General features: G+C 51.0%; 2 protein-coding genes across 6 annotated transcripts in view; one reads left to right on the top strand and one right to left on the bottom strand.

The window, feature by feature from the left end:
• FYCO1 (FYVE and coiled-coil domain autophagy adaptor 1) overlaps nt 1-23835 on the bottom strand; it is an 85761-nt gene that overhangs the window by 26561 nt on the left and 35365 nt on the right. For 4 of the 5 annotated variants that reach the window (XM_067754110.1, XM_067754108.1, XM_067754109.1 and 1 more), the window contains 6 exons: nt 23045-23137; nt 22225-22343; nt 19611-19778; nt 17502-17651; nt 16524-16735; nt 14988-15132 (listed from right to left, as the gene is read on the bottom strand). In XM_067754110.1, coding sequence (XP_067610211.1) covers nt 14988-15132; nt 16524-16735; nt 17502-17651; nt 19611-19778; nt 22225-22343; nt 23045-23137 — 887 coding nt within the window. Of the gene's footprint in view, nt 1-4627; nt 8319-14987; nt 15133-16523; nt 16736-17501; nt 17652-19610; nt 19779-22224; nt 22344-23044; nt 23138-23835 lie in introns of those variants that run through there. The other variant, XM_067754113.1, reaches the window with a different exon arrangement.
• Nucleotides 3151-7935, top strand: CXCR6 (C-X-C motif chemokine receptor 6). Its single transcript, XM_067754114.1, has 2 exons — nt 3151-3237; nt 6889-7935. The coding sequence occupies exon 2, from the start codon at nt 6910-6912 to the stop codon at nt 7933-7935; it is 1026 nt and encodes a 341-aa protein (XP_067610215.1). The 5' UTR covers nt 3151-3237; nt 6889-6909.

Raw genomic sequence — 23835 nt, forward strand, 5'->3', positions numbered from 1 at the left:
TCTAGTTATTATTTTAAAATGTGTATCTCAGAAATAACTAAATTTCCTTGTCAATTGCATTATTATGAACTTTCATCAAATGTTTAACCGTGGTCATTTTTAAGTCTTTTGTCATTTACAGACAGTTCTGGGTGTACTCTGATGCTTTTGCAAAAATGTTCCTATAAAAGGGTTAAAAAAAAAATAGGATATAATAGAAAATATGAACGCGTTTTTGCATTATACTGCATGTGGTAAGGATAAGCATTGTTTTATGAGGCTCTTGTTTGACTCTGTCTATACACATACACACCTGGGTAGTCATGTAAATTTCTGACTGTGGGATGCAGTAGAAAATGTTCAAGCAACTGTGTTGGAAGATGTCAAAGGATTTTTAAGTTGAGAATGACGGGGAACAAAGATAAGGCCACTAGGGGGCACCCTATCTCCTTTTGTTGCCATTGAGGTGTTTCCCTCAGAAAAGATGCAAGACAAGCTCACTGCCCACAAGTGACCTTCCTCCGCCCCTTGCTCTGGCCATGGGAGCCTACTGCTAGCTATGGTGGCCTCTCATGGCTGATGGCACGTCATCCCTTCCTGTCCATCTGAATTTCTGTCCCTGAGCCTGTGGTTGGTCGAGCTGAACTGTCCTAAGGCATGTACATCTGTCAACTTGCTCCACCCTATCAGGGCAGTCACTTTGGCCACACCTGCCACATTTGGCCTGGGCACCCGTCATGCACACAGCCAAGGTGGTCTTCTGCCCCAAATGTCCCCAAGGACATGACCAAGGCTTGCTCCACTTCGGAACCAAGTAAGAATAAAGTGGTGACCACAGGCAAGGATGCTGAGGAAGTCCCCAACAACGCAGTCCAGGGGTCCACGCCTGCCTGGACTAGGGGGTCACAGGTGAGGTCCCTCCAGCTTGCTCTCTGCAGCTGTAATATACAGTATTCTCCTGTCACAAATCAAAACGCCTTAGCCTCTTTTTTCTTTAACTTCAATTCTGCCATTTGCCCAAGGAGCAGATTCTCTCTGGCTGTTCAGGTTGGTTGAGGAAGGAATGGAGCCCAGAGAGCCTCATGGCCTGAGTGTCCTGCTGACAGCCTTCCCCAGAGGGCTCCATCCACCCCTCCGCCTTGCTAAGCCAGCACGGTTGGAGTGCTGCTCTGCCTGTTACACGGGGTCTCCTGTGAACTGGAGAAGTCTTTGGTTTACAACTGCCCTGTTCAGTACAGAACCACTGGCCTCATGTGGCTGCTTAAATTCAAATTCATCAGAATTAAAACAAAACTAAAAGCTTGGCTCTGTTGTTGCACTAGCCACACTTCGAGTGCCTAACAGCCACAGGAGTTAGTGCCCGCTGTGTTGGATGCACAGACACAGGACACGCCTGTCATCTCAGAAGGCTCTACTGAACAGCTTGGGTTTGGAAGGAGAGGCTGAGCCATACGTGGGCCACATTCACTGCGGGGCTTGGGTGCATCTTTCTATTTTACTGTTAAATTCCTAGTAGTTTTTCTTGTAGTCATTTTCCTTTTTGCCTAAAAACCAAGTGAAGAAGATCGCTTCTGGTGTTGATTTCTGATTACTTGGTAACTATGGGCTGACCAAAACACTCAGACCCACATGCCCGTCCTGACAACTGGCCTGCCGCCTGCTGCCTTCCGGTTAGGCTGCTTTTCTGAGGGTTTTTCCAACTCATCCTCCACAGCCGCCGCCACCCACCACCGCCTGGCAGTTACTCCTCTACCAGCAGCAACTGCCTCATCCCTGCGTCCTGAACTGCCGTCCTACGCAGGGCCCTGGCTCCAGAATGTCAGGTGTTCAGAAAAAGGAAGCAGGTCAACACAGTCTGACTTCTGAGAAGCTGCAGGGGGCACGGCTGCAACAGCACTTTTACTCTCCCCCGATTCTGTTTCGGAAATGTTTACATATTCTGGGAAAAACCCAAGACATATGGTTGGGTACTTGCCCTTAAGAAGTTCAGAGTTTTGTTTCAAAGAAAAGCAATGAGCACTACAAATCGGAAGACAACAGAAGGCATTTTGCAAAGTGGCTGAAATAAAATTCTGACCCCCAAATTGTGAGGGGCTCTTATCATCTAATTTAGTTGCAAGTTTTCCATCGGAGAACTTTCCACTGGAGAATGGTTATGACAAGTATGGTCACGCTCTCTCTAAGGTACACATCACCCCTCCTTCCCAAGCATATATGTGGTCACGGAGGGCACCGGGCCGAGGCCTGTTCTTCCCCATGGAGGGAAAGCGATTGCTGAGAGGGACGACCATGGCTGAGCCAGTGTGTCTGATAAGGTTCAGCCCCTTCTAACATCACCCTGTGAACTGGTCCTAAGTGACACGGTTCGTTTGTCTCTGGGAAAAACTCATCTCTCAAAGCTTAAAGATTCCAAGATGTCAGGCTGGCTCACTGTGAAGGAATGTCTTGTCTCAGAAGATTTCTTTCAGAAAGATGGGTGCTTTGACCTGCACTATTTGGTTCAGCCTGTTCACTGTTGATTCTAGTCTGGACAAGCAGAGCGGTGAGCACTGTCTGAGTGGTGTGGGTTTAGGAGGAAGGGCTGTGTCTGGCCCTCTGGCAGACCCATCATCTAGAAGCCATTTGGTCCACTGGTCTGGCAATGATGGAGACCCGGGTTCGTATCCTGGAAGTGGCAGTTATTAGCTGTGAGTCCGTGGGTCTGTTCTTTGGCTACAGTCCTCTGTATTCTCATCTATAAAATGGTGTAATACCTACTTGCAGGACTGGTATGAGAATCAGGGCTGTCACGTATACTGGAGCTGCAGGCACACAGGGAACCCAGGCCATAGCATCGACTTTGCATTGGTCCAGACCCAAACTGCCCCAAAGAGACATACGACTAGTGAATGAAATAATTTTAGGGTACAAATGCCACCATCTTCAGTGGACTACCAGACACTGCATATCGCTCCCCTTCAGTTTACAAATTAAAACCCTCTTGGATCCTGGCAAAAGAGTAAGACCCCAGCCAGGTTGCAGGGGGTGTGCAGCATCAGAGCCACTGCTTCGTCTCTTTGACTCCCAAATTACGTGGGTGCAGGCTGGTCATGTGGATTCTGATCTGCAAGATTGGAAAGGGCTGGGTCTCCTATAATCACCAACCGAGGGCTCTTAAAAATTACTCAACGGAAACGGACCACATCAGAGAGGCAGAGGCCGACCTTGCTGCTGTGAGCAACCTCATCTCAGGAACAAACTGAAAGAGCATCTCTACTGGTGAGTCATTGGTCTTCTTCATAGTTAAAAGAGGAGCTAACTCCAGGTTGTTGGGATTCTCAGAGTCCTGCCTGCAGCACGGTATGGTGTCAAATGCCCAGGCTTTCAAGCTCAACTGTCCTTGGCTCAAACTCCATCTCTGCTATTTGCTGCCATGAGGGTCCGAGGAGAGGATTATGACAACCTCGTTCTGTAAGATGATGCTTGTAAGATGATGCTGATAGTAATGGCATAATTAGACCCTCCCCAGGAGATAAGGAGAGTCTAGTCACTGTGTGTGTTCATTGACTAATCTCTTTTTCTGTTTTTCTTTTCCATTTTATAAGACAGGCTGTTATCTTAGATTATGGTTTACTTTCTTTTCTCCATATATGTCAATATACAACTGTAGCAACTTCAGAAAATACAGAAAAATATAAAGGAGGAATGGAAATAAGTCACCCCTAATTCTACCAGCCAGGGGTGAACTGCTGATAAAATCTGATCATTTTTCTATGTTTTAAAAAATATAGTCAAAATCATATAGCTTGGGATTCCCTGGTGGCACAGTGGTTGAGAGTCCGCCTGCTGATGCAGGGGACACGGGTTCGTGCCTCGGTCCGGGAAGATCCCACATGCTGCAGAGCGGCTGGGCCCGTGAGCCATAGCCGCTGAGACTGCGCGTCCGGAGCCTGTGCTCCGCAACGGGAGAGGCCACAACAGTGAGAGGCCCGCGTACCACCAAAAAAAAAAAAAAAAAAAATCATATAGCTTATCACAGATTTGTAAACAAAGTCTATAGAATATGGGGCAGAGGGATTTAAAGAGTTCATGAACGCCCAGAGTTGCAGGCATGCTTGTGCATTATTACTGAGGGAGAAGAGCTACAGCTGTAATAAGACTCTCAAAGGGGTTTATGATCAAAGAAGGCCGAGAATCATGATCAATTTTACATTCACTTTGTCATCTATTCGTTGTAATGGTAACAGCCAATATTACATTGCATATTGGGGGGGGCGGGCAGGGATAAATTGGGAGATTGGGATTGGCATATACACACTACTATATGTAAAATAGATAACTAATAAAAACCTGCTGTATAGCACAGGGAACTCTACTCGATACTGCAATGAGCTGTATGGGAAAAGAATCTAAAAAAAAAGAGTATATATATATATATATATATATATATATGTCACTTATATATATCAGTTATATATATATAACTGATTCACTTTGCTGTACACCTGAAACTAACACAACGTTGTCAATCAACCATACTCCAATAAAAAATTTTTTAAATGTATTGCATTTTCCAAAATCATTAAAGGCACTTCCTAAACATTTCAGTCATATTGTTTTATGCCTAAATTATACTTTGCTTATTTATTATCAGACACTATTTCCAAAGTTGTATATATTACTTTCTTTTTAATTTTCACAAATCAACATAGGACTTTGGTTAGAGAAAATAAAGAAACAAATGGTTTTAATATTTCTAGAAGGGAAAGTAATTTTTAACACTCTATCTGCACAGAACTGTGCAGTCCCAACCTGTTAAACACTGTTTAGTTTACCAATTATTACAAATGAATTTGCATGGGTCATCTGAAGAAACTGCAATGCCAGCCTAAGGATGCAGCAACAGCCTTAGTAGGAGAATTATTAATTAATTCATTCATTCATTTAGTTATTTATTTTTGGCTCTCTTCGTCGCTGCGTGGGCTTTCTGTAGTTGTGGCGAGCGGGTGCTACTCTTTGTTGTGGTGTGTGGGCTTCTCATTGCTTGCGGTGGCTTCTCTTGTTGCGGAGCACGGTCTCTAGGGCACGCGGGCTTCAGAAGTTGTGGCATGTGGGCTCAGTAGTTGTGGCTCGCAGGCTTTAGAGCACAGGCTCAGTAGTTGTGGCACACAGGCTTAGTCGCTCTGTGGCATGTGGGATCTTCCCAGACCAGGGATCAAACCCGTGCCCCCTGTATTGGCAGGAGGATTCTTAACCACTGCGCCACCAGGGAAGTCCCAGGAGAATTTTTTTTAAAGGCCAAGAGTAAGTCAAACAATAATGGAGATCTGACATTACTTTTAATGTCACATTCTAAATGATGAAGAATATATTTTTGTCCCCATGTGAAGCAGTAACACCCACAGAGCATCGTCTGACCCACTTAACCTAGCAGCCCAGAGCTGGTGGGGCACAATGCCCATGGGTTGGCCTTTCACTCTTAGAGATCCAACATTTTGTGGTCCAGGAGGAGGGACTTTTCACTGAGTAGTCTTAGCCCAAAGACAAGGTTCTTCCTTGGAGAGAAAGGGTGCTTTGAGCCCATGAAATACCAAGGTGGCAGCAGGGCTAAAATCCCTTCCTGTCAGGACCCAGCATCAGGAAAAGAAAAGTCTCCGAGGAGACCAGAAAGGAAAGATCATCTCTCCTTTTACACCCCCTTGTCTGGCCGGTTGATATTCTGACTTTGCTAAACCAAATGCCTGCTCTTCTTAAACATTTCCTTGAGGTGCCAGTGGGATACGGCACCGCTCACTGGAAGAGTCCCTGCGTATTGAGTACCTCCAAGACAGTGGCAGGGACTGACCTGGCCCTCCAAGGCCGATGCTGCCGCAGTTGCCCCTACTCCCACACCACAGATTATATCACCCGTGTCTGGTCCATGGTCCCCAGCAGAGTCACAGGGCCCAGAGAAGGGTCAGAGGGAAGCGATAACCTTGAAGGGCTGGGACCCCCAGGCAAGAAAGATAGCTATTTGGTCTTTGCTATAAGTAGTCCCACTGCAAGGCTGGCCACGAGCCCTGCTGTGGTAGCCCACCCTCCTGACGTCCCATTTCAATCAGCTCTTCCGTGTGTTAAAGGAGACCCCTCAGCCCTACACTGCTGGTCATAAAAGCTAAAGCAATGTTCCCTTCTGGGGGAATCTACCTTGTAAGAGATTCCTAAAGATCAAAGAGGCCCTGAGGGTGGAATGTCATACACTGTGACAGATGAACGGGAAAGCTGGGGTTGGGCGTGAGGAAAACTGCCCAGTTCCCTGGTCAGAAAGCCGCTCGGCCAAAGCACTGGGCAGCCTGGGCTCTTCCCTGCCCTGGCTCCCCATCACGGTAAGACGAGGCAGGATGGATGGCCCATCTAGGCAGAAAGGACCAAACACCTCTTGGTCTCCAGGAGTCTCCTTGATGGTGGACCCCCAGGAAGGGGGATATTGCCTTAGCTTTCACAATTCGTAGTCCAGGGGTCAACTTAACAGAAGATGGGGCACAGGCTAGGTGGGCACCTTCTGCGAGGCATAGGCAGATGAATACAGCCCTCCCCACTGAAGAGCAGCGCTGCTCTTCCAAAAGGACACAGTCCCCAGTTCACCACGTGGTGACCTTTGCTTCCAAGGCCATCGAGCACAGGATTTTATGGAATGTGGGTGGGGTCAGTTATGTGTTGTCTCCCAGACAGGTGAGATCCTGAGAACTTTAGGGCCAGTGAAGGGTTCCTCGTCCTGTCTGAGCAGTTTCCCCTCAGAACTGGTTGTCCCCAATATACTGGGCTGTTACTGAGCAGAACAGTGGGTGGGTTTAGGAGGTGACTATCTGCCCCCTAACTGTGGGCAATGGGAAGACAGGAGGGATCACCCTCAGCCCCAAATATATATAATTCCTGTGGTTTGACTCCCAGGGGTCCATCAGAACAGACACCATGGCCGAGTACGACTACGAAGACCTCGGGTTCTTCAACGCTTCCAATGACAGCAGCCAGGGGCACGAACACTTCCTGCAGTTCAGCAAGTTGTTCCTGCCCTGCGTGTATGTGGTGGTGTTCATCTGTGGCCTGGTGGGGAACTCCCTGGTGCTGGTCATATACATCTTCTACCAGAAGCTGAAGAGCCTGACGGACGTGTTCCTAATGAACCTGCCCTTGGCCGACCTGGTGTTCGTCTGTACTCTGCCCTTCTGGGCCTATGCAGGCTTCCACGAGTGGGTCTTTGGCAAAGTCATGTGCAAAACCCTGCTGGGCATCTACACTTTGAACTTCTACACGTCCATGCTCATCCTCACCTGCATCACCATGGACCGCTTCATTGCAGTGGTTCAGGCCACCAAGGCCTATAACCAGCAGGTCAAGCGGATGGCCTGGGGTAAGGCCGTCTGCTTGTCCATCTGGGTAGTTTCCCTGCTGGTTTCCTTGCCGCAGATCATCTATGGCAACGTCCTTTACCTTGACAAGCCTGTCTGCGGCTATCACAACGAGGAGATTTCCACCATGGTTCTGGCCACCCAGATGACACTGGGGTTCTTCCTGCCATTGCTTGCCATGATTGTCTGCTACTCAGTCATAATCAAGACACTGCTTCAGGCCCGAGGCTTCCAGAAGCAGAAGTCTCTGAAGATCATCTTCCTGGTGGTGGCGGTGTTCCTGCTGACCCAGACGCCCTTCAACCTCGTGAAGCTCATCCGCAGCGTGAGCTGGGAGTACCACACGATGACTAGCTTTCACTATGCCATCACAGTGACAGAGGCCATCGCCTACCTGCGTGCCTGCCTTAATCCTGTGCTCTATGCCTTTGTTGGCCTGAAGTTTCGGAAGAACTTCTGGAAACTTGTGAAAGACGCTGGCTGCCTCCCTTACCTGGATGTCTCAAGCCAACGGAAGTGTTCAGAGGACACTTCCAGGACTGCTTCAGCCTCTCGCAACATGGAGGCGACCAGCATGTTCCAGCTGTAGGCCTTGCTGGGCTTGGAGAGGCTGCTCAGAAGTCACAGGACCATGGCTGTGTCCTCTAAGGCTTTGTGTATAGCATGGGCATTCTCAAGGAGAAGTTATCAAACAGTGCAGCTGGGGTGGGATGTTTCTTCTCAGGCATGCGCAGACTGTGCCCTCTTCTTTTACACCCAGGCCTAAAGCTCAAAGGGGAGGCTGAAAGCTGCTAGAGCTTTCCTTCCTCTACCCCGAGAATACTGACACCAGGGAATGACGTGTGATTCTCCAGACCCCAGGTTCTCCTTCAGTGGGAATGGGAATGGGACTAAGGGTTGAACAGGGGGACCGGGCCAACAAAGGTCTTGATGGCAGGTGACACTCCGGGCTCCCAAGTTCAGAAGATTCTTCTGCCGATTGGGAAGCAGGGGAGATTAAAGCAGCCATGAAAACCAGTGCTGACACTGTGACTCAGACCTCCATCACCAGGCACCCAACAGAAATGAGCTCAGGTTCTGCCACGCCTTGTGGGTTTGGTTTTATATAGATAGGTGCTTTATGTTCTCTTTGATTAATCCTGGAAGGGCTAGCACCAGGGAATATGAATGGGCCAAAGCAAATGAGGGTCGGCTGAGGATTCCAGCGGGCCACAGAATGCCAGAAGAATGTGCAAAGCTGAGTCTAAGACTACCGTGAGTCTAAGCAGCGCCTCTGCAATGGATCTGCGGTGGGTCTGCTCATTTAAAACCTGCATTTATCCCGTGCCTCACACACACACACATCATATAGGAATGTACGTGTAATACACACACACACATCTCAAACAGCATGATTTTCATGACTGAGAAATAAAACTTTTTGAAAGTCTCCAAACTACTTTTATCCTTAGGCACATTCCACCTTACTGTGGTATTCCTGAATATACCAAAAGTGATCACTTGTGGGCTCAGAGCACAGGAAATAAGTTAAAACTGTCAACTTTCAGGGCACTGCTCTATCAATACACCAATGATAACAACTGTGGCTTCAACCTCCTGCCCAGAACGAGGGGTGCGTTTGTTGCCTCTGAGATGTGGTCGCGGAATGAGGCAGAGTTTTAGCATGTTTATTAGATCCCAGCAACCTGCTCAACAGGCTTAAGAGTGGCCTTTTTGGCTCACATGTCACAAAATCACTCACTGAAATATGGAGAACCTGTTGACAACAGCTAAGAGCGCTCAGGGAGGTGGGCCAGAAAGGGCCGAACAGTGAGGTTTCGCAGCTTGGACAGACCCGAGTCACGAGTGGGTAAGACCAGCTGGTAATCTCTTAATCATTTCCGCTTTGGTGAAACGTAGACCATAACAGTACCATCTCTCAGGGCAGGCGTGTGAGGACTGGAGAGGGTGCACACAAACACTTAGCACGGTTTGCATTTGTGGGAGGAAGGCCCCCAAAATGGCGGTAGTTGTTATTCTCTCAAGAACCAGCCACACAAAACGTGAGCCGCCTGCCTTTCTCTGTGCACTGGCAGGGCGGGGCAGGGTCGGCTTCGTGCCTTCCAGAGGCGCACAGCACAGTCCAGCTGCGCACAGGCCGGCCTTGCAGGGCCCACAGGGCCACTGACCGTTTCATACACGTGCCTAAATGCACCCACGGGGAGAGCGGCTTTACTGTGCTCAGGCCGCATGGACTACCCAGCGCTCCTCGAACACCAAAACCTGCCCTTTTCGTGGTGACAAGGCTGACTTTCAACTTGTTTACGTTGGCTTCAGAGGGGGAGTTTTGGTCACCCTCCTCTGTGCTGTCACCTTAATGTCAAGCACTTCTGGTAGAGGGACCACGAGCCCCTGGCCTCCCCAACAATGTCCCAAAACAAGAGGCAGAGGCCCTAACTGGGAAGGAGGGAGTGAAGAGTTGGGGAGCCAGGGGCCCTGCGGCCTCTCCATGTGTCCCCACGGAGGAAAGCAGTGTGGTGGGATGAGAAAAGCAGGGCTCTGGGGTGACTCAGTCACTGCCCCGGAGAGAGCTCCACATCTGTCCATCCTGGGACAAACGCCGCAGCCTCCTCAAGCCCATTTCACCATCCACACCCCAAGCTGACAACGGCCCTCCTTCCAGGAGCGCTGTGAGGCACGGACAGTGCACTCCAAGCCACGCTGGGGGCTGCTGGTCACGGCAACAGAGGGGCGGCTGTTGGGACCACTGTTGTTGAACGGTGCCTGCCTGGCTGAGTCAAAGGAGACCAGGCACCCATCAGGCCGTGCCCCATCCCAGGCCTATTATATGCCCTCTCTCCAGCCTCCTTGCAAAAAGGTTTTGCACTGGCCCTTCCACAGCTTAGGAGAACCTGCCTGCCTGTCCTGAGGAAAAGCACAGCAGCTGAATCTTCTTTCACCTTCTCTGCCTCCCCAGTCACTCATTGGCCCTACTCTCTGGGCCCTCACCTGCTCACACTTGGGAGTAGAGATCTTTTTCCCAACCCCCTCCTGGGTACACACCATTATGGGCAACAGACACGGGCACAGCCCAAACAAGGCTTTCACTCTCGACTTCACTCATCCACGGGACAGCCCCATGGAGCACAAGCTCAGCCCCGCCCTTCTCCCCTTGCTCTCCCCTCTGCTCCCACGCACCAGTGCTTGACGTAAGCAGCCTGGGGTGTGGGGGAAACTGGCGGGAGGGGGTCAGGCTGGGTGTGGACCCTGGGTGAGTCCAGTTGGTCTCACGTGCGGCCTCAGGGTCTCCTCCCCGACCAGGTTCCCTGCACTTACAGGCCGGGGGCGGGGCGGTTAGAGACCATGACGGCCACACTGTCTGAGATGTGGTGAACAGAGGGTGAACCTGATTCCAGGGGCTACCTGGAGCCAGAAGCCCGGGATTCTCAGTGAGCATTCTGGACTGAGGAAATGGTGCTGCAGGAGAGAAAAAACAGAAGCTGCCCGTACTGAAGGGGTGGAGGCGGAGCAAAGAGCACAGGGCCCAGGAGTGGCCGGGGCGCTGGCTCTAGCCTCGTTCTCTCAGCGCAGCACCCCTTCCACAGGCCCAGTCCTTTGTGGTCCACAGTAACTCCCAATGCCGTTTGGTAGGACACCTGGTACTATCATCCCTGTTTTCCAGATGAGGAAACTAGTTCAGAGACATTACTACCTGCCAAAGCTCACACAGCAGAGCTAGGGCTGGAACCCCGGTGAATAACCTCTTTCTCTTCCCCCAAACGTTGGCTAAGATGGCCCGGGGTACCTGACAACTCTGTACTTGTCTGAAGGCGGAGATGCTAGGTTAACCCAAGCACAAGGTGGCTTTCTAACCTTAACTGTTATCACCATATCCTGTTCTCGGTTTGAGATACCAGGTATCGTATCTCCTGGTTGGTGATAAACCTGCCACAGATCCCCGAAGCACTCTGACCACAGAGCACTTGCTCTAAAGCAAGTACTGGCAAAGATGCTCTGTGGGTCAGGGACAGTCTCCGTGCGTGAGTTTGAGCTCAGTATCATCTGGGCATCTGGTGGGATTTTCGCTGGCGAACACAACTGAGCTACAAGATGTAAGGAACCAGGGCCCGTGGCAGTAGACATCACAGTGTGGCCCTTGACCTCACAGCTCAGGGGAAACATCACCAAAACCACGCAATTCCATGGAAGGCTTTCCACATCATTTCCATCTGACCCTCCTAACAACCCTAGAGGTGCCGTCCCTGTCTCTTCTGTACGAGGGAGGGAACTGAGTTTGGGGCCTGTGGTGCTCAAAGCCAGGGAACCTGGAGGCAGCAGACCAGGAGTGTCTGACTCTGGACCTCAAGTTCTTCATGGGCACAGTCTGCTTGAGAAGGGAGGCCGGGCCTGGTGGAGGGAATGGCTGCTGGAAGCAGAGCAGAGGCCAAGGGACCCAAGGCCAGGCTTGTTGCTGGAGGACAGAGTTTCTTTCCTCCTCTGCCTGCCTCGGTCCTGAGAAGAGCTGGGCACCTGGTCAGGGAGACGGCTGAGGGTGGGCCTGGGTCACAGTTGGGAGGGGTGTGCACAGCTGCAGGGTTCTGGAGAATATCTCCCCTCCACCTGAGGTGGGCTGTGCTCCTGAGCCACGTGCAGGGGCCTCTGGGAGGCTGCCTAGGGATCTGCGGGATCCTGCCGGGTCTCCCCGAGAGCTGGATTCTGGGACCTGTTCCTGTCCCATCACGGCCAGGAGGGCCAAGGCAGACAACTGTGTTTGTCCTGAGAATGTGTGTGTGTGGGGGGGTAGGAGTGGACAAAGAGGCAGGGAAGGTGGGCAGGTGCTTGATGTGAAGATAGGGAAACGGGACCAGGAGGAGAGGGCTGTACTCTTCAAAATGAATCTCGGGCCTGTGGACTGGAGGGAGGGGTTCTGGGCACAAAGCTTAATGCTGACACTTACAGCCCCCTGACGCTGAGCAAGTTACCTGGCCTCCTGAGCTTCAGTACCTTGACCTGTAAAATGGGGACCATAATCCCTACTCTTTGAAGGGTTGGGCAGGGACTAAGTGAGGTCACGTGCAAAAGCTGCTACACAGGGAAAGTGCTCGACAGACACTGCCTCCAGGCAGCCTCCTTCCCCCCACATCAGGGCTTTCACAGCCTTTGACCCCTCCTGGACCACTTCTTCCTTTGGACTTGCTGATTTCTTTCTCTCAGTGTCTTGGCAGGGATGCACACACAAACCCAGGCTCTATACCAACCTCTCACACCCCCCACCCCACCAAACCCGTCAGAGCTCCTCAGACTCCTGGTGGTTTTGATTGGTCCTAAGCTTAGGAAGAAAAGGAACATAAGAAAAATCCACCAGAGACACGGGGGTCCATCTCTGGCTAACTCACAAGGAAGGTGTGAGACACGGCAGGCCCTGAAATGACTTGGAGGGCTGGCCCTTCACCCAAACAGAGGACGCATGGGGACTGCAGGCCCATCCATTAGCCCTGGATCTCCTCCGCAGGCCACAGGCCAGCACGCTGGCAGTTTCCTTTCCTTGGACCGCTTCCTGATTCCCCATGACCCAAAACACACTTATTTGTCAGCAGTCAGAAGACCTTCTGCTTTTGCTCCTACTGAGAAAGGGGAAGGCGAAAGGTGAAGGGAAGAGGGAGCTGCAGCGCGGCACTTCCTCATGCAGGTGACAGCCCAAGGTCATCCTCCCAGGCCCTGAGCTTCCGGTCCTGCTCCCCGGACCCCCAACCCACCTACCCACCTGGCCAGCAGTTGAGGCACAGTCAGTGAAGGGTTGCCAGGTGACGACGGCATGAGTATGGCTTACTGCAAATGCAAGAGAACATGCCCTGGGGACCACTGAACCATGGGGGTTGGGGAGAACGCTGCAGGCTCACGCAGCCAGGAAAGGCTTCAGAAGGAAAAGAAAGGGCCCATGGTCACAGTGAGCAGAGGCTTTCTTGGGTTGGGTGATGGGCTGGCTTTATCCATGAGGCAAGGTCAGTCACCTTCAAGCAAGAGAACAGAAGAGTATGGAGACATACAATTGAGCCTAAAATCTCCTGTGCTGAGAACCTTCCGAAGATTAAGTGCATCTCCTCCCATGCAGCAGAAATCCTGGATGATAAATCTGACAGCCCGTCCTCTGAACTCTGGGCAGGAATAGAGGAACAGAGGTCTCAATACAAGTCGGCAAGAGCATCACAAAACTCCCTAACTGGATGGAAAGTGAGTCAACGAACGTCTGGACACAGGAGCCAAGTCAATTCTCCCTTGAGCTTCTAAACAGGCAGTGCTTTGCTGTAGGAACTGCAGTTAAGCCAGACCCCAGGGGCTGAGAAACACCGAGCAAGGCTGCCATGTAGGGGAACTTGACTTTTCCCAAGGGTCCCCTGGCTTAAGCTCTTGACACCTTAATACAATAGCACTTTGTGCAGTTACTTCATATATTTAGAAACTAGCCATTGCAGAACTCTCCTCACAGGCCCTGTTGGAAAAGAGCTGGCCCAGAAAAATGAGAGGGCCAATGGAGAGCCGGTACTAAAGGACACCCCTGTGCCTGATGCTGTCCATCTGCGGCATCAGGAACATTTGGTGGGTCTGGGTCACTGATTAAGAGCAGCACAAGATACTGGTGGTGGGGCAGGCACGGGATGGGGGAGGGGAAAGCACCGGGTAACAAACTTGGTTATGTTTTTATTGCTTTTAGAACTTTGGGGTGGACATCCCTGGCAGTCCAGTGGTTACGACTCCCCACTTCCACTGCAGGGGGCACGGGTTCGATCCCTGCTTAGGGAACTAAGATCCTGTATGCTGCATGGCGCAGCCAAAAAAAAAAAGAGGACTTCTGAGAGAAACGTCTACTTGAGACAACAGAAATTAAGCTTGTGGCACCATTACCAAGCCTGACGAGTGGTTCCAAAAGGTGAACACGGTTTTTAAAGAGCAGCACGTTACTCTGAGCATGGCTACAGCAGCCCAGCAAACGCTGCTCTCATGGGCTGAATTGTGTCCCCCCCTTAAATTCATACGTGGATGTCTTAACGCCCAGTATCTCAGAATGTGACTGTTTTTGGAGACAAGACCTAAAAGAAGTAAGTTAGTTAAAATGAGGCCAATAAGGCGAGCCCTAATCCACCCTGACTGGTGTCCTTATAAGAAGAAAAGATTAGAACACAGAGAGACATGGGTGGCACATGCATAGCGGGCATGACCATGTGAAGAGACAGGAAGACAGCAGCTATCCGCAAGCCAAGGAGAGGCCTCAGGAAACCAAACCTGCCTTGGCCTTGCACTCCCAGGACTGTGAGAAAATAGATTTCTGTTGTTTAAGTCACCTGGTCTATGGTATTTTGTTATGGCGGCCTGAGCAGATTAATACAGTTGCCTAAGCCCAGAAAGGCCTTCCTGGAGATGCTGAAATCGGGGGACCGCTGACAGACACGCCCAGGAACCCTCTGACAAGGCTCAACACTGACTACTCCTCGAGTCCTGGTGCTCCTCAAGGGCACCCTGCCCCGAGCACTGTTCGCAGGCACCTTCCTTTAAGCAAAGACAGCCAATCTTGCTTCCAAGCTTTCCTAATCCTTTGATAAGAAACTAATCCTTTGATAAGTGCACTTAATGGGCACTCAGGAAATGGAGGTGATGTCTACTCACTGTTCAGCCACGTTTGGGTCAAGAGAATCAGTTTCGGTGGGTGTTTCAGGCAAGGAGGAGCCGGACTCCTGTATCTGGCACAACTCCTCATCTGTGATGATGTCAAACACGGCATCGTCTGGCGGCCGGCAGTCTGTGTTAGCACCTGGGGTGCAGAGGAAGGTCGGGAGAGAAGAGAAATGCAGTCATGGACAGTACGGGGAGGGAGTGTAGCTACATGGGACGAGCCACCAGGACACACTCTAAGTGCTCACTCAACCGACAGCTACTCTGTCCAGATGGAGAGAAATGGCTCTTGGGATGTTCCAGAAAAGCAGATGAAGGGACTACAGATGAAACTGAATGCACCATGTAAGAGATTTCTCTGAAGTCCCTTAGGCAGTGGTGTGGAGAGGTTTTAAGCTCTTACATGTTCTCTGAGGCCCTTTATTTAGAAGGAAAAAAACCTATCAAAACCTTATCAGGAAAGAACCTAACAAAAAGGTAATCATACTTCTGTGCTGCTGAATCCTTGCTCCAGCAGACACAGACCTCACTCATGCCTCTTTGAGAGGAGGATTCTGTCTGACCTGCATTTTCACCTCAATCCACTGAGGGGTGGAAAAGAACCTCCCTCTGCACAGCAGCCATTGTGCTTCTGACCAGGGTACTTGTGCCCAACTTTGCAGGCTACCCAGTAGGAAGGATGCTGTGCGATGCTGCTGTGCTAGTCACCCCCCACCCCGCCAACAAGCAGTCTCTTGCATGTGATGGAAAATGTGATGGCAGGCCTGAGACGAAAGAAGACAAGACAGAAAGTAAGACAGACAGACAGAGGAGGAGACAGGAAATGTCAGAAAGCAAAACAAGCAACCTCAGCATGCTGGCACCATGCCACCCTCTGTCGTCACTGGAACACCCACTAGTGAGCCAGGCGAGGGGAAGATTCAGCAAGAAGAACAGTTCATGGGAAGTTCCCAGCAGGCCCTGCCGCATGGCTCCTGGTACAGGCCGTGCTTTAGAACAGACACCCACAGTCCAGCCCTGAGAGGGCAGCCTGGGCTGGTCTGCGAGGCTGTGCTGAGCAGGAACCAAATCCCGCTTCCTTTTACTGAGCTGAGTGAGAGGACATGAAGGAGAATATATCCTTCTTGGCCGCCGAGAGAGAATGTGAGCTACAGGGAGACAGGGAAGGATGTGCTCGTTTCCACACTCAACTCCTGGCCTTTGGTTACCCTGAAAGAGAGGGCTGGATATGGGGCTGGGGCCCTGGGAGACAGCGTTTTCCAACGCTGTGGGTCCACTGGTGGTGTGAGTTGAGAAGTAAACAGACACCACGTTAAATAACACTGAATCATATCAGGAGAAAGTTATTCCCTTTTCAATTCTCCTTCAATCCTAATTACATCAAAAAGAAAGTCTCAGATTGGTGGTACTACCTTTTTAGTGCCTAAGTTTGGAAAACACTGAACTACACATGTTCCAGCTAAGCAGCCACAGTGGGGTAGCGGTGAGGGTGGCACCTGGAGAACACGGAGGGCAGTGGCGGAGCCTGACCTTGGCCTCCGGTGGCCTGGGGTGCGGCCTGGGCTGGTGACTGGGCGGGGCTGGGCTCTCCCTGGCTGGTGCCCGAGCTGGTGCTGTCGGGGGACTCGGGGCCCTCGCTCAGCTTCTGGAAGCAGGCCTGGCAGCAGCGCTCCTTCTTGCCGCTGTGCTTGCTCACAGCGTAGTTGTTGCAGCAGTAGTAACAGAAGATGTGGCCGCATATCCTGGGGACGACACAGGCACGGGCCCTGAGGACGCTGCACTAGAGGTCTCGAGTGACCTGCTTGGGACCGGAACCGGGCTCTGTTCTGGGCTCTGGACGCCACATGGCTCGTCAGACCTGGCTCTGCCCCCACTCTAGAGTGGGGCCTGAAGGCCTATCTCATAAGATTCCAAAAAAGCCATCTTGGTAAGCCTGATGGGAGACATGTTTACTTCCAGGGTCCTGGGAGGCAGGCCGAGGCCCCTTCCCTAACGCAACGATGCAGGTGTGCATTCTAGGCCTCGGGGGCTGGGCTCTAAGAGACCACAGACCCCATCCCCCTGTGCTGACCGTTCTCCATCTGTCCGCACCCCAACTCAAGATTCATTCCTGCCTGCCCTTCTTTGGGCCCTGGGGGGTGTGGGGGGGGGTCTCTGCTCTGTGTTCCTCTGGTGAAGCCTCAGCCCCTGCTCTCTCTGGGTTTCATTTCCCCTCTGACCCCTGCAGGCCAAGAGAGGGCCAGAGGTTGGGTCTCCGGGTGCTCTACATCCCTGTGGGTCCCCTTAACTCTGCCTACACCCCCTGTATTAAACTCTCTTCCCTTTCGGGGATCCCCGAGTGTCCTGCTGAGACCCTGCCTAACATACCCTCCTCAACTGGTTCCCTCAAAACTAAGAGGCAACGTGCTCTTCCTAGACAGTTGGCTGCGGTGCCAATGCCTGCCACGGAGTCCTCGTTCAGAGGCGTCTGCCCTAGTGCTGGGCCCTGCCCGCAGGCCGCCTGCTGACCTGCAGTGGTGCCGCCGCACCATCCAGCTGAACTCCCGCTTGCAGTCAAAGCAGTAGTTCGCCTCCGTGTCCCCCAGCCACCTCTCCTCAGCACTGAGCTTCTGTTGGAATTCCAGGGCGTCTGACTTCTGCCAGAGAGCATCCTTGTCCCTGGGAAAAAGCCGCATTAGAAAAATAGAAGAAAGAATCCATGAAAACAATAGAATTATCTCTGGTTCATTTCAAAAGACTGCTTCCGAATTTCCCAAAACACAAGGAGAATTCACTTTTACCTTGGAAATAAACCCCCAGTCTAGGTCTCCTCTGTCACCCCACACCAGTCCCAGACTCAGCAGGAGCCTCCCAACGTGTTAAGTCCTCATCTGACACCACACTGTGTGAAGGTACAGGGGGTCTGTGATGTCCATAAAAGGCTCTGGCAACTGCAAAGACCTGCTGGCACTGACAAGGGCCACCAGCTGCTCAGATGTCTAAATGACGGTGCACGTGGCCAATGGGAGTTTAAGCTGTCACGTGCTGCCATGATTACATGACTGTCTGTGTGCTGTGAGCCCAAGAACCCAAATCTTAAATGTGCTCGAGATCCTTCATGTTTTTATGGTTTAAGTAACAATTAATGGAGGAGAGCCAAGCTTTTCCAGCCTGAAAATCCGATGGGATGTTGACCTCCTCCACTCCTTAGAGAGACAGCACAGCCACTACAGGAAGCAAACACACTGAAAAAAGTGGCAGGCTTTTCAGGAGGCTCTGGCAGCACCTGCATGTGCCTGATGCACCAGGGAAGATGTGTATAAAGCCTTCCTGAAAACTGCTGTTAACTTTCGGGGCTATAGGAAACACAGAGGATGGAAGAACATGTTAAATGACACCATGGGCATGCAATCAGCAAAGTCCAGGCTATGGGAAACTCTACCAGATGAATGGCCTGCTTTCTTTAAAAGTAAACTGCAAAGGAAAAAAAAAGAGAGTGAGATGGTGGGGGAACCATGACTAAGTAAGAGAGATCTAAGAAACATATCACCATGCAATGTATAGATCTAATATAGATCCTAATTAGAAAAACCTATAAAGCAATTAGAAAAATTTCAAACTAGACTAGACAGTTGATGATATTGGGAATTAGTTAATTTTCAAACACGGTAATGATGCTGTGGTTGTTTAAAATAGAATCCTTGTGTTGGAGAGGTACGTATCAGAATACTTGTGGATGAAATGACAGGATGTCTGGGATTTGCTTCAAAATAATCTGAGGAGGTGGGGGAAATGGGTAGGACTCTTGGATGATACAAGACTGGTCATGAGCTGAATAATGTTGAAGCTGGGTGACAGGTACACAGCAGTGCATTTTGCTATCCTATTTTTGTATTTTTGAAAATTTCCGGGACTTTCCTGGAGGTCCAGTAGTTAAGACTCCGCGTTTCCACTGCAGGGGGCATGGGTTTGATCCCTGGTTGGGGAACTAAGATCCCAGAAGCAGCCAGGCGCAGCCAAAAAAATAATAATAATAATAATTCCATACAAAAACCTTTCAAAACTTTTTGAATGAGTTGTCAACATTTAAAAGCCAGGCCAATTTCACATAAAAATGCAGATTTCCACATTCTCTTAAGAAGTAAGGTGACTTGGCAACCCTGGACTCGATGCCTGCGGGGCAACAGTCAGCAAGAGCAGAGCAGGTCATGTCCTCCTGTTTCTCAGAGCCCCGTCCTGGCCCGGTTCACACATTTACATCACTGTCTGCTACCTGCAGGCACTGGAGTTTGGGGGCCCAGGTGCTGGGGAGAGTGGGATGGAAGAGAAGGAGAAAAGGGCTCACGAGAGAGGGACAAGGGAATAGAGAAGTCCCTGAGGATATTAAACATCTTTGATTGTCACTCTTGTGGCTGAGCACACGGAGATTTTGAAAACAGCATAGCAATAAGAAAACACGGACCAGGTGCAAGGCTGCCAAGGGCCTGAGCAGACCCTGTTCACGTGTGCGGGCGCTTACAACAGAACACAAGCAGACAGGGGCCCATTTCCCTCGAAGAGTCCTTTCAAGAACAGTTGCATTTCTTTAAAGAAAAGCCAAGCTTGGGGGCAGCCCCTGGCCCCTTGTTTGATACTCACCTGAGCAGCTCTATCAGCCGCTCCTCCAGGAATTTCTTGGTTCTATTCAGGTCATCCAGGTCAGCAAGCATCTTCTGGTCATTCTTTTCCCTGTCTGTCGCCTCCTGGCAGAGTCTGTTGTAATACTCCTGGATCTTTGTCGTGGCTTTTTCAAGTTCCTTCTGGGTCCTGGTGGAGGAGTAGTAAGTTTTCCTTATTACCCACCACTTCCAGCTTCCCCCGTGCCTCTGGGCTAATCCAGGCCTCTAATGGGGGGTCCTGCTGCCCTACCAGGCTTTCCCCTTCATGGGGGGAGCCCCTTGGCACGGCCCCACTCACAGGCTGTACACTCTCTTAAGCCTTCGAAACTTCCCTCACACACCCAAACTCTTCACCCACCACTACCCCTCACGACAAATACAAGGGACATTTGGGAGAGGAGGCTGAGCTCAGGTCACTAGGAGCACCCCACGTGCGTCAAACTCTGTACCACTTGGTTCTTGGGCAGAGACTGAGGTTTTGAGAGGAGCCCAACGGGTTAAGTACATGGGCTGGTGATGGCAGTACACACAAGAGGAAAAAGGAGCCAGGAGAGAAAGAACAGAGGCGTAGCTTCCTGGAGATGACCACACAGAGAAGCGTCTATCTTCCATGTGTCTTTGGGACTCTACACGTGGGGCTTGGCATGGGGCACACGGCAGGCACTCAATCTACACTGCGAGGCGTTCAACCTGACAATGCTGAGGCCTAAGGAATCCTGTTCTGGGTGCTTCGGAGCCTCAAGCTGCAGCGGGGGGGCCGGCTGAACCACTGTCTTCCCGCCCTTGCCTACTTCTCTTTCAGCTCACCTGTCCCCTAAGGCAGTGGTTTTCCAAGGATGCCTTATAAAGCAAGGCATTCATAACAGCTCCATTAAAACAGAGGGCTGTGCAAGACCAATGAATCTGTATCTAATCCAGCCTTTCCATGTCCAGTATAAAGTTGTCAGGAGGTTGTTGTTTACTAGACACTGTCCTCCAAAATGATCTCGGGTACACACACACACACACACAGAGTTATAGCATTAAAAAGAATGCCACCAACTTCGGAGGTTCTACTTAAATTGTCACATGAACACCACCTGGCTAAGGGAAGCCAGAGTCCTATAGGATTCAAACTCTGTAAGGAGTCAGCTGAGAAGAGTCAGATGAGAAGAAATGTACGTTGAGGTTACTAAACATCCGGCGTGGTCTGGATCTCCCATTGAGCCTGGGCCCAGGCCTAGAAGCAGATGGTAGGAGATGGGTGGAAAAGTTAAAGCCTCGGGAGAATTTGGTGTGTCTGTTTTTGCTGGGAGCACACATGCGATCAGGTCCCAGCATCCCCTGTTGTAATACTCCTGGATCTGTATTACTGTATTACCTGTATTACTCCTGTAATACTCCAGTTTGGCCCCATCACCAGACAGTGGGCTGATGATGCTCACAACTCCGGGTGGCCCCCAAGCCTGAAGATGAAGAGGTCTCGGGGGTGGACACAGGTAGGGCCATACTTTAAGGTTAAAAAAAAATTATGATGGAGCTTCCCTGGTGGCGCAGTAGTTGAGAGTCCGCCTGCCGATGCAGGGGATGCAGGATCGTGCCCCGGTCCGGGAAGATACCACATGCCGCGGAGCGGCTGGGCCCGTGAGCCATGGCCGCTGAGCCTGCGCGTCCGGAGCCTGTGCTCCGCGGCGGGAGAGGCCACAACGGTGAGAGGCCCGCGTACCGCAAAAACAAACAACCAAAAAAAAAAACCCATTATGATGAAAGGGCGACAGCACGATGTGCTCTCCACAGACACAGCACCAGACAGTCTCCAGGAAGACAAGCCGATCCTGCTCCCTGGCTCGCTCACTCACTCTCAGATGAGCTTGCGAGAACCTCACACCTAACCCCGCAGCCTCTCATTTCAGAGAGGAAATGAAGAACTCAAGTCAAAACACACGCAGGGAAAACATGCACACACAATACTCTCACACCAGTACCCTAAAATAAAACAAAACACTAAACTATCTGTCTATATATTTTTTAGGGTAGTTGTTGAGACAAAGACTCTGGAGCCAAATGTTCTGAGTTCCAATCCTGTCATCACCACTTACACACTGGGCAAGTGTGTGACCCTGGGCAAGTGACTTCACTCCTCTGAGCCTTGTTTTCCTCATCTATGAAATGAGATAAATAATAATACCATCCTCACAGGACCGCTGGGAGGATTAAATGGGCAAATAAATACCAAGTATTTAAAACGGTACCTGCCACATTTTAGGCATTACTTAAATGTTTGCTGTTAGTAGTACCATGATAATCTCCCAGCTTTCACTTCATTTTAGTTTTACCAAAGCATGAAGTTACTGAACTGAAATATGCCCTGCTAGAGATAAGACAATGGAATTAAGAGAAAGGGTCTCTGCAGCCTTCTATAGGCTTGTGACAGGCAGATTGCCAAGGTTCTCCGTGGCATGCTTCTGACATAAGCACTTTATGAGTCTGTGGCTTTTCTTGCAAAAGGGCTTCTTTAACCTGATATGAGTGGTTGACTTTCTAAATGACTGTACCAAACACCCCCTCCCTTGAGGACTCTCCCACTGGCCGCGTGGGTGGACCGTGTAACTAACCTGTCCAAGTCTTGGCGCAGGGCGGCCCCCTCCTCATCCTTTCTCAGCATGGCGGCCTGGCACTCAGCAAGGTGCTTGCCGGTACAGCTCAGCTTCTCCGCCGCATCGGCCTGGGAAGCCTGGCACAGGACAGCAGGGAGAAGACGCTCGGTTGCAGAAGCCCATGCAAGATGCCATCAAGTGACTGGCATGTTCCCCACCCCATCTGGCTGGCGCACTTCTAACAGGAGGGGCTTTTGTCTGTTTTTAAGTTCAAGAAACCATGAACTAGTATGTGTGTGGAGTATGACAGACTCCCATTTGTAATTATGTCCCTCAAGCATCAGCTGCAACCTGTTGTGGTGGCTGGTGGGGCAGCAGGTATCAGAATCTCCGGGGTGGGGGTAGAGGTGGGGTGGCAGGGTACAGGAGTAACTGAAAAAAGTCACTGCCATGAAAACGGGTTTCAGTCCCACCCCTGCTCTGGCTCACGTCAGAAACACTGACTTGGAGAACATCTGCAGAGGGGGATGACTTATTTCCTTTCCATAAGACACAGGGGCGGTGAAAAGCACACTTGACAGCTCTAGCCAGGTGTTCAGGGAGTGGAAGAGTCATGACACAGACTCAGGTTGTCTACAAAGGTGAGCTGACGGCAGCTTTAGCCAGGGCACTGGAACTCCTGCAGGGAGGCCTCTCTGATGGTCCAATGAAAGCCAAGCCACATCCCCTTCCTCGACAGGCCCACAACCTGGGAGTGGAATGACCAGGTGAACGATGGGCCGGCCGCTGCTCAGGGCTCACAGGAGCACCTCCCCTGGGCCTCAGCGGCCAGGCTTACCTTCAGCTTCCCCACAGCCTCCTCGGCAGCCTGTAGCTGCCGACCTTGCTCCTCCAACTGGCCCCTGAGGCTCCTGCATTCTTCACTGGAGGTCTGGAGAGGATGAGAAAGGGATCAGAAAAGTGGGGTCCTTGTTCTGAGACTCCCTCGGCCCCACTCCCCCAAAATGGGTAAAAACAAGCTACCTCTCTCTTTTTCTCCCAAACTCAATAAACTTTGGGCTTCCCTGGTAACACAATCTCGTCAAGCCAAGAGACTTAAGCTTGGCCCCCAAACTTAGAGTTTCATTTCTGCCAAGGAAAGGTGGAGTATGAGCCACATGGAACTGTAAGGGGTGGGGTGACACAAGGTGGGAGGCACATCTGTGGGAACGCAATAGTTGCCTAAGAGAGAGGTCAGGAGTGGTCTGAGTGCACAGACCCAGAAGCAAACAGATACATCAGAAGCCAAAGCCCCGTAGATGTCTGCCTGTGTCCTCACTCTTAACTCTTTCTCTGCAGTTCAAGACACGTGGTAAACGCTGTTCTCATAAGCTTGTCTATCCCAAGGGCTCTGTGAAAACGAATTGAGTTGGTTTCCTACAACTGCTCTGCTATCGGGAGGCACCTGAAGGGACAGAGAATCCAGGGACAGGACTCGAGGCAGTCAGGAACTCACATGCCAAAAGGGGCTGAACAAGTACATAAACGAGTACAAGGAAAATAGCAGAGGATGCACGCTTCCTTAAAGTGGGCAGTCCCCACCCAGCTCCTGCTGACTGCTGCCACGTAGGAATGAGAGCACAGGCTTTA

Source organism: Pseudorca crassidens, chromosome 10 (assembly GCF_039906515.1).
Source record: "Pseudorca crassidens isolate mPseCra1 chromosome 10, mPseCra1.hap1, whole genome shotgun sequence".
Lineage (NCBI taxonomy): Eukaryota > Metazoa > Chordata > Mammalia > Artiodactyla > Delphinidae > Pseudorca > Pseudorca crassidens.